The sequence below is a fragment of the Triticum aestivum genome, chromosome 6B, assembly GCF_018294505.1.
Source record: "Triticum aestivum cultivar Chinese Spring chromosome 6B, IWGSC CS RefSeq v2.1, whole genome shotgun sequence".
Taxonomy (NCBI): Eukaryota; Viridiplantae; Streptophyta; class Magnoliopsida; order Poales; family Poaceae; genus Triticum; species Triticum aestivum.
Genome location: NC_057810.1, coordinates 676,140,097 through 676,150,326, shown reverse-complemented (window position 1 = coordinate 676,150,326; position 10,230 = coordinate 676,140,097). Strand labels below are relative to the sequence as shown.

The window sequence follows — 10,230 nt, the reverse complement described above, 5'->3', positions numbered from 1 at the left end:
ATATATGGGGGCAGGGGGCACCCCAAAGACATAACAGACAACACAAGTTGATCTTTAGCCATGTGCGGTGCCCCCCTCCACAGTTTTCCACCTCGGTCATATCGTCGTAGTGCTTAGGCGAAGCCCTGCGCCGGTAACTTCATCATCACCATCACCATGCTGTCGTGCTGACGGAACTCTCCCTCGGCCTCAGATGGATCTAGAGTTTGAGGGACGTCACCGAGCTGAACGTGTGCAGATCGCGGAGGTGTCGTGCATTCGGTACTTGGATCGGTTGGATCGCGAAGACGTTCGACTACGTCAACCACGTTAACTAAACGCTTCCGCTTTCGGTCTATGAGGGTACGTGGACACACTCTCCCCTCTCATTGCTATGCATCACCTAGATAGATCTTGCCTGATTGTAGGAAATTTTTGAAATTACTGCATTCCCCAAGAGTTGTTATATTTATATGAGTAATATCTTTTATGGTCATGCACCCTTGAAGAGTAGTCTATTTCTGTTGAATCTCGATTGTGGTGATACACATATTCATAATATTGATGCCAAAAGATGCAAAGTTGATAATGATAGTGCAACATATTTGTGGCACTGCCATTTAGGTCATATTGGTTTAAAACGCATGAAGAAACTCCATGCAGATGGACTTTTGGAATCACTTAACTATGAATCATTTGATACTTGCGAACCATGCCTCATGCGCAAGATGACTAAAACTCCATTCTCCGGAACAATGGAGCGAGCCAATGACTTACTGGAAATAATACATACCGATGTATGCGGTCCGATGAGTGTTGAGGCACGTGGCGGGTATCGTTATTTTCTAACCTTCACAGATGATTTGAGCAGATATGGGTATATATAATTAATGAAACACAAATCTAAAATAGTTGAAAAGTTCAAAGAATTTCAGAAAGAAGTGGAGAATCGTCGTAACAAGAAAATTAAGTTTCTACGATCTTATCGCAGAGGCGAATATTTGAGTTACGAGTTTGGCGTTCATTTAAAACAATGTGGAATAGTTTCACAACTCATGCCACCTGGAACACCACAACATAATGGTGTGTCTGAACATCGTAACCGTACTTTATTAGATAAGGTGCAATCTATGATGTCTCTTACCAATTTACCACTATTGTTTTGGGGTTATGCATTAGAGACAACTGCATTCACGTTAAATAGGGCACCGTCTAAATCCGTTGAGAGACATCGTATGAACTGTGGTTTGGCAATAAACCTAAGCTATCGTTTCTTAAAGTTTGGGGTTGCGACACTTATGTCAAAATGCTTCAGCATGATAAGCTCGAACCCAAATAGGAGAAGTGCGTCTTCATAGGATACCCTATGGATTGGGTACACATTCTACCACATATCCAAAGGCAAGATCTTTGTTGCCAAGAATGGAACCTTTCTAGAGAAGGAGTTTCTCTCGTAAGAAGTGAGTGGGAGGAAAGTAGAACTTAATGAGGTAATTGTACCTTCTCTCAATTTGGGAAGTAGCTCATCAGAGAAATCCATTCCCATGATGCCTACACCAACTAGAGAGGAAGCTAATGATGATAATCATGAAACTTCAGATCAAGTTACTACCGAACCTCGTAAGTCAACCAGAACACGATCAACACCAGAGTGGTGCGGTAATCCTATTTTGGAAGTCATGTTACTAGACCATGACGAACCTACGAACTATGAAGAAGCTATGATGAGCCCAGATTCCGATAAATGGCTTGAGGCCATGAAATCTGAGATAGGATCCATGTATGAGAACAAAGTGTGGACTTTGGTGGATTTGCCCGATGATCGGCGACCCATGGAGAATAAATGGATCTTCAAGAAGAAGACCAACGCTGACGGTAATGTTATTGTCTACAAAGATGGACTTATTGTGAAAGGTTTTCGACAAGTTCAAGGAGTTGACTACGGTGAGACTTTCTCACCCATAGTGATGCTTAAGTCTGTCTGAATCATGTTAGCAATTGCCGCATTTTATGATTATGAAATCTAGCAAATGGACGTCAATACTGGATTCCTTAATGGATTTCTTAAAGAAGAGTTGTATATGATGCAACTAGAAGGTTTTGTCAATCCTAAAGGTGCTAACAAAGTGTGCAAGCTCCATCGATCCATCTATGGACTGGTGCAAGCATCTCGGAGTTGGAATATACGCTTTGATGAGGTGATCAAAGCATATGGTTTTATACAGACTTTCGGAGAAGCCTGTATTTACAAGAAAGTGAGTGGGAGCTCTATAGCATTTCTAATATTATATGTGGATGACATATTGTTGATTGGAAATGATGTAGAATTTCTGGATAGCATAAAAGTATACTTTAACAAAAGTTTTTTAATGAAAGACCTTGGTGAAGCTACTTATATATTGGGCATTAAGATCTATAGAGATAGATCAAGACTCTTAATAGGACTTTCACAAAGCACATACCTTGACAAAGTTTTGAAGAAGTTCAAAATGGATCAGTCAAAGAAAGGGTTCTTGCCTGTGTTGCAATGTGTGAAATTGAGTCAGACTCATTGCCTGACCACTGCAGAAGATAGAGAGAAAATGAAAGTCATTCCCTATGCCTCAGCCGTACATTATATCATGTATGCTATGATGTGTACCAGACCTTATGTGTGCCTTGCCATAAATCTGGCAGGGAGGTACCAAAGTAATCCAGGAGTGGATCACTAGACAACGGTCAAGAACATCCTAAAGTACCTGAAAAGGACCAAGGATATGTTTCTCGTTTATGGAGGTGACAAAGAGCTCATCCTAAATGGTTACGTTGATGCTAGTTTTGACTCTGATCCGGATGACTCTAAGTCACAAACCGGATATGCATTTATATTGAATGGTGGAGCTGTCAGTTGGTGCAGTTCCAAGCAAAGCGTAGTGGCGGTGTCTACGTGTGAAGCAGAGTACATAGCTGCTTCAGAAGCAGCAAATGAAGGAGTCTGGATGAAGGAGTTCATATCTGATCTAGGTGTAATACCTAGTGCATCGGGTCCAATGAAAATCTTTTGTGACAATACTGGAGCAATTGCCTTAGCGAAGGAATCTAGATTTCACAAAAAGACCAAACACATCAAGAGACGCTTCAACTCCATCCGTGATCTGGTCAAGGAATAGAGATTTGCAAAATACATACGGATCTGAATATAGCAGACCCGTTGACTAAGCCTCTTCCACAAGCAAAACATGATCAACACCAAGACTCAATGGGTGTTAGAATCATTACAATGTAATCTAAGATTATTGACTCTAGTGCAAGTGGGAGACTGAAGGAAATATGCCCTAGAGGCAATAATAAAGTTGTTATTTTATATTTTCTTATTTCATGATAAATGTTTATTATTGATGCTAGAATTGTATTACCTGGAAACTTGATACATGTGTGGATACATAGACAAAATACGGTGTCCCTAGTAAGCCTCTACTAGACTAGCTCGTTGATCAAAGATGGTTAAGTTCCTAACCATAGACATGTGTTGTCATTTGATAAACGGGATCACATCATTAGGAGAATGATGTGATGGACAAGACCCATTCGTTAGCTTAGCATTATGATCGTTCAGTTTTATTGCTATTGCTTTCTTCATGTCAAATACAGGTTCCTCCAACTATGAGATTATGCAACTCCCGGATACCGGAGGAATCCCTTGTGTGCTATCAAATGTCACAACATAACTGAGTGATTATAAAGATGCTCTAAAGGTATCTTCGAAGTTGTTTGTTGGGTTGGCATAGATCGGGATTAGGATTTGTCACTCCGAGTATCGGAGAGGTATCTCTGGGCCCTCTCGGTAATACACATCATAAGAAGCCTTGCAAGCAAAGTGACTAATGAGTTAGTTGCAGGATGATGTATTACGAAACGAGTAAAGAGGCTTGCCGGTAATGAGATTGAACTAGGTATGAAGATACCGACGATCGAATCTCGGGCAAGTAACATACCAATGACAAAAGGAATAACATATGTTGTCATAACGGTTCGACTGATAAAGATCTTCTAGAATATGTGGAGCCAATATGAGCATCTAGGTCCCGCTATTGGTTATTGATCGGAGAGGTGTCTCGGTCATGTCTACATAGTTCTCGAGTCCGTAGGGTCCGCACGCTTAACGCTCGATGACGATATTGTATGAGTTATGTGATTTGGTGACCGAATGTTGTTCGGAGTCCCGAATGAGATCACAGACATGACAAGGAGTCTCAAAATGGTCGAGAGGTAAAGATTGATATATAGGATGATGGTATTCGGACACCGAAAGTGTTTCGGGAAGCACCGGGTACTTATCGGGTCACTGGAAGGGGTTCCGGGCACCCCCGACAAAACATATGGGCCTTATGGGCCAAGAGGTGAAACACACCAGCCACAAAGGGTCTGGTGCGCCCCCCCCCACATATGGGTTGGCTAAATTAGAGAAGGAAAGGGGAAGGAGGAAAGTAAAAAGGGAATAGGATTCTCCCTTCCCCCTCTTCCCTTCCTACTTCGAATAGAAATAGGAGAGGGGGGTTGGCCGAATCGGGAGAGGACCCCAAGTAAGATTCCTCCTATTTGGGGCGCCCCCCTTGGCTGCCTCTCCTCCCCTCCAACCTATATATATGTGGGAAGGGGGCGCCTACAACATAGAACACGTGTGCGGCGCACCCCTCCACAGTTTACCGGTCAAATTGTCGCGGTGCTTAGGCGAAGCCCTGCGCGGATCACTTCACCATCACCGTCACCACGCCATCGTCCTGATGGAACTCATCTACTTCCTCGACACCTTGCTGGATCAAGAAGGCGAGGAACATCATCGAGCTGAACATGTGCAGAACTCGGAGGTGTCGTACGTTCGGTACTTGATCGGTCGGAGCTAGAAGAAGTTCAACTACATCAACCGTGTTGTCTAACGCTTCCGCTTTCGGTCTACGAGGGTACCTGGACACACTCTCTCCCTCTCGTTGCTATGCATCTCCTAGATAGATCTTGCGTGAGCGTAGGAATTTTTTTGAAATTGCATGCTATGTTCCCCAACACCTCAACCCCATCACTCCGCTTGAGCTGGTGAATTCAGCAGGTCAATCTCCTATGAAGAAGACCAAGATGGTGTCTACACCTCCACCTGTTGTAATCCTGAATAGCTTCAGTGGCGTGGATGTTGTCTCATGATGGCATTGAGTGACATTATCTTCGGGTGCTTATAAATGCTATTTGTTTGCTATGTATGGATGATCAACTCCATCTTGTAGCATTATTTCCCTATTTTCCTTTAAAAAACTACTAGCTTGTAATAATTACTAAACTTGATGGTTTCATTTTTAGTGGATCTGGGAGGGCTTGCACACCCCTAATGATTTAAAAATCTAACAATACTGTTTTCATAGGAGATAAGAACAATAAAAAAATCTAAATATAGCTACATTGATCACCACTAAAATAAATCATCCTTTTTTTCGACAGTACACAAAAGCCTTGTGCTTCAATGCATTTATAGAAAGAACAGTTTGGACAAGTCGACATGATTGCCATCGCCCATAGCTTAGCCTCCGTCTCAATCATGTCAAGGAGGTGATAAAGCTGAGTTGAGTGTTGTTGAAGATGACCGCATTGCGACGATTCCAGATGCACCATGACACCAACATGATGGCCAAGAACATGCCTACCTGAGCTGACGTCTAGACGAAACGACATGTTTAATGACACCAATCAATGTACTGAGACTTGGTAAAAGGAATTAACTATAATCTTGATACATAGAATGTATGGAAGTCAAGGTAACCGACGGATCAATGATAGGTAGCACATTTGTTGTTATCGGAAAGTGCACAAGGTAATACTACTACTGGTTTGGTAGGGGGTTAATTCATTCTTGTTGTAAAACCACAATGCTGACATAAAGGGGCCTCTGAGCTTAGATCGTTTATTGTTTGATCGATGGAGGCAAGGGAATAGACAAAGAAAACATAGGTAGTGTGCTCACTATGTGTTTGTCGAGTGGCTAGAATGGTTCCTCAGGGGTTATTTGCTTTTTCCTGGCCTCTAGTTAATGCCTAACATACTACCCTTTCGTCTTTCAAGATTGAAATGACATGCAAAAATAATGTAGTGAGCGAAATAGTAATTAGAATCAAGGCAAGGAAATAGACGAAGCAATTATATGGAATAATTTTTTTTAGCCGGTGACATGAGGAGAGGGTGATTAGGGTTTGGTCCTGCAAGTGGTTTGTCATCTTTGGTTGGCCTTTGATATTCAACCTAGTTAGTTGGCCTTCGATATTCAACCTCATACTCCTCTTCTATATACAAAATATTCATCCACAAAATGTGACAAATCCACTAGCTATTCCGTAATCACTCTATTTTTCTTTCTAAACATAGCAGACTACTAGGAACATATGGGGGATAAAAACTCTTTAAGTTAATTTGCAGTGGCTTATAAAACTCGCCAGACATATTTTTTCAATTACTGGTCCTATATTCACGTCAATTATTCATTGTAATTAGAATCATATTTTAACTAGTTCCTATTATATTAGAACACTCATCCTGATCCCTTGCAAAAAAAAAAAGAACAATCACCCTGACTACACATGTAATTTTTGGACGTAAATGTTTATAACTACTACAGGGCAGCACTAGTTAGCTTAGCTAGGCTATATGCCATGTGACGCACACAATCAAAAAGTTTGATCAATCTCTTCTAGTTGGAAAGCAATTACTGCTTTGGGGGTACATAAATCTGTTTTTTTGTTTACAATTTGTGTGAACATGTTAGCTCACCAGCGTCAGGGATAAAATAAGCAACTATAGTCAGCCCTGGATATGTGGGACCGCATTCAGTTAGCGTATTGGAAAAAGGAAAATGCTCTGCACACGATTGGCTCTTGGACGATTTGCGGCCAACGGGGTTAGGAGCCACACAGATTAAATAACCTAGCTAATCCTATGGTCTACCTGACTTGTCGTCTATGGATCGTGCGTCCATACATCGTGTGCATAGCAGTGCTCTAGAAAAGATTGGCAGAACTTCAGTATTTTTAATTCGCCCTACATTATAGGATAATCTATGTACATTATTTATTGTTATTTCTTAACATGGTAACAAATTAATAGTAGATGGTTAATTGGATGATGTACAATTTTGAATAACCATCTAACTTTGGAACAAAATAAATTGCAAAATTAATTTTGGCAATACATAGCCAAAATAAGCATATCCGGATAAGATGCATGGGCCTCTTGAGAGAAACCAAAGTTCTTTGCTATGGATATGTGTTCCCTCGGTCCATTATAAGCACTTTTTAATGAAAGAAATTACTTGGTTTGATGATGCATTTATGAAGATAGCGCACCTCCTTATTTTGTGAGCGTGAAGTTAAAAGTTTCTCGATATAGCCTCCCCATCTTGGTCAATCCTCCACTATAAATCAAACCTCCCCACCTGGCCAAAAGCAGCAACCTAATTTCCATTTCTCATTTTATCCCTCCGTTGGCAATGGCTCGCAAGAAGATTGCCCTCCAGTACATCAAGAATAAGTCGAGTCGGCGCCGTACCTTGGATACGCGCATGAAGAACCTGGCAAGTAAGGCACGCGAGCTTTCTATTCTATGCAACGCCAAGGCCTGCGTGTTGGTGTACGATGAGGGAAATGCGGCGCCAAAGGTGTACCCATCGCACGCCGAGGCGGTGGATCTCCTGAATAGGTACAGAACCATGGCAGATGGGCGGTTCAAGAAGACGGTGAACCACGAAGACTTCCTCAGCCAGCGCCTCAACAAGCTCCAGGTCGAGGAAAACAAGGTACGAGACCCCGAGATCAGGATCCTGCTACACAAGGCCATGCTCAGCAGCGACCTCCCCGATCTCAAAGTCGATGAGCTCACCATCGTGAGCAGTAGGCTGGAGGAGATCCTCAAGAGCATGGGCGAAAGCATCGCTAAAATTAGCGGACAACCCCCTGTCTTGCAGCCCCAGGTACCATACATCCCCGACAACGTGGACATGGGCGGGTCTTCGGCAATGTATCAGGCGTCCCAGCCAGCTCCATACGTCACCAACAACATGGACATGGGGTCTTTCGCCATGAATCAGCAGCCGTCGCCCACTCCATACGTCACCGGCAGCATGCACGTGGGGTCTCCAATGATGTATCAGGTGCCGCCACAGCATGAGGGTTGGCTCGACAAGGTGAGATCTGGAAGGGACCTCGACGCTCTGGCCCACAATGGCTATAACACCGCTAGGCATGACGGCGCCGGCACCAGCGCCTGCGCCGGCTATAGCACCAATGGGCACGACGGCGCCGGTACCAACAGCGCCAACGCCGGCTCTTCCGGTGGGATGAAGTCCTTTGATGTGGGGTTTGGTTGGCAATCGGCCGGCGTCGATCCTGAAGAATCATCTTGGAGTCTTTTCCCTGCCATGTAAGGTAGGATGGAGAGAAGTCTTTTCCAGTAGCGTGCAGTGAGCTACATGCGTCTCGTCTTATTTGATTTAGCTTGGCATAGCTAAAAGGCAGGAAAGGCAACCTTAATAAGTTGACACATTCTGTCTCTCTCGATGGTGCTCTTTGAGCCTAGACATTTCTATTTTAGTAGTTGAAATTGTTACTATGAATTTCTTCCATGGTCGCCATTTTTATTTTAGTCGTTGAAACTGTTATATGAGATCTCTTCCATGGTCCGTTTGTTTAATATGTGTTGTTCAGTTGGTCGTAACTCGTAAATTGCGCCTGCTCTTTTTGTCAACATGTTTTTATGAGGTATACTATCTTTTGATAATAAACTTCTTATTTACTCTTAACACGTCGGCGATCCAAGTATGAAGAGTCCACTCCAATATTGACGTATCTAGATGCACACAATCTATACAAAGCCAAAATAATTGTGGAAACAAAAAACATAACATTGTTTGACACAAAAAGAAGAACAATTGAAAGCAATCTAAGACAGATCCAAAGTGAACATCGTCTATGTTTGGAAACAATCTCCATAGCCGTCAGCTCCATCTTAATACATGCCACCATATATAAAGAGCTCCCAGTGCTCTGGGTATTGTAGTACGAGCCAAGTATGGAGCCAATGCGTACATAAGTTAATAACCGACAGTGGAGAAAAATATCTTCTATTTGTCAAAAGCAAAGCGTTCATGCATAATCATAGCGCCCAGGCCAGAGCCCCCATGCCTACTAAGATAAAACATCTTGTTTTTTATGTATACCTAAAAGCCAATTACCAAACAAGAGCGAATACAAGTTATGCATGACATGTATTATAATCCATACAACATGAGCGTACTTGCTCAAAGAATATATGCTTAATTTTCTCATCATGGTAGTAGAAACAACATTGCTACTCCCCTATCAGTTTTTCTTTGCTAGAGTTTCCCTCGTTAAGATGAGCCCTCTAGATAAATACCATAGGAAAAGCATAAATCTTTGGAGGAACCTTAAGCTTAAAAATCAACATATTGTTAATTGGTGCATCAATATATATAAGAGCTAGTACAATGAGTTCATAGAGAAGAGCCCATCGAAACTCGTATGTCTCGTGCTACTACCTCCCAAAATACAAGACGTTTTTGCAATTCAAATTTGAACTTCAAAAATGTCTTATATTTTGGGATTGAGGTGGTATAAATTAACAACATTCATACACTCCAGTAGATCCTTCCATGCTACTAACAAAGGCCTAAACATGTCATGTCTGAAGTCCACATCTGGCAGAAAGCTACCCAACACCTCTGCTATTATGACATGTTGACGACACGGTAAAAGCCCTAGTTACTAGTAGATGCTTAGGCGGAGCATTGCCCAACTATAAGTTGTGCCAAAACCTAGCATGCGAGTCGTCCTTTGATAGTAAAGGTTCGAACCAGAAAAGGTTTTGCCAACCCAAAAGTGGAAGCCCCCAAATTTACTTTGGACTTGGGACAGAGCCTTATAGTGCATATATTTATTACCGAGTATATCATGCCATCACTCATACTCGGTAAGAGTCCTAAACAACCATTTACTAAAAAGCACGATAGTTTTGGCCACTATATATTGGATACTAACTAAGCCACATTATTCTTCATCACGATAGAACCAAATGCGCCCAAGGGGGTCGACCCGTCCAAAGAGAACCAAAATTATTGTAATAAAAATTTCAAAAAGTAGGTAGCAATCCACGAGGCATTCGGAGACCACTGGATTTGAATGCATGCCCAACAAGAAATGCTAAAGGGGCAATTGAAATGAGGTG

At 42.2% G+C, this 10,230-nt stretch overlaps 1 protein-coding gene across 1 annotated transcript; it reads left to right on the top strand.

Annotated features, from left to right (window-relative positions):
* Positions 1–7,480: 7,480 nt before the first annotated feature.
* Positions 7,481–8,413, top strand: LOC123134812 (agamous-like MADS-box protein AGL80). Its single transcript, XM_044553982.1, has one exon. The coding sequence runs from the start codon at positions 7,481–7,483 to the stop codon at positions 8,411–8,413; it is 933 nt and encodes a 310-aa protein (XP_044409917.1).
* Positions 8,414–10,230: the final 1,817 nt, after the last annotated feature.

What these genes read in the sequence shown, in the direction of transcription:
- LOC123134812 (XM_044553982.1), top strand. Translation starts at nt 7,481, where the DNA reads ATGGCTCGCAAGAAGATTGCCCTCCAGTACATCAAGAATAAGTCGAGT.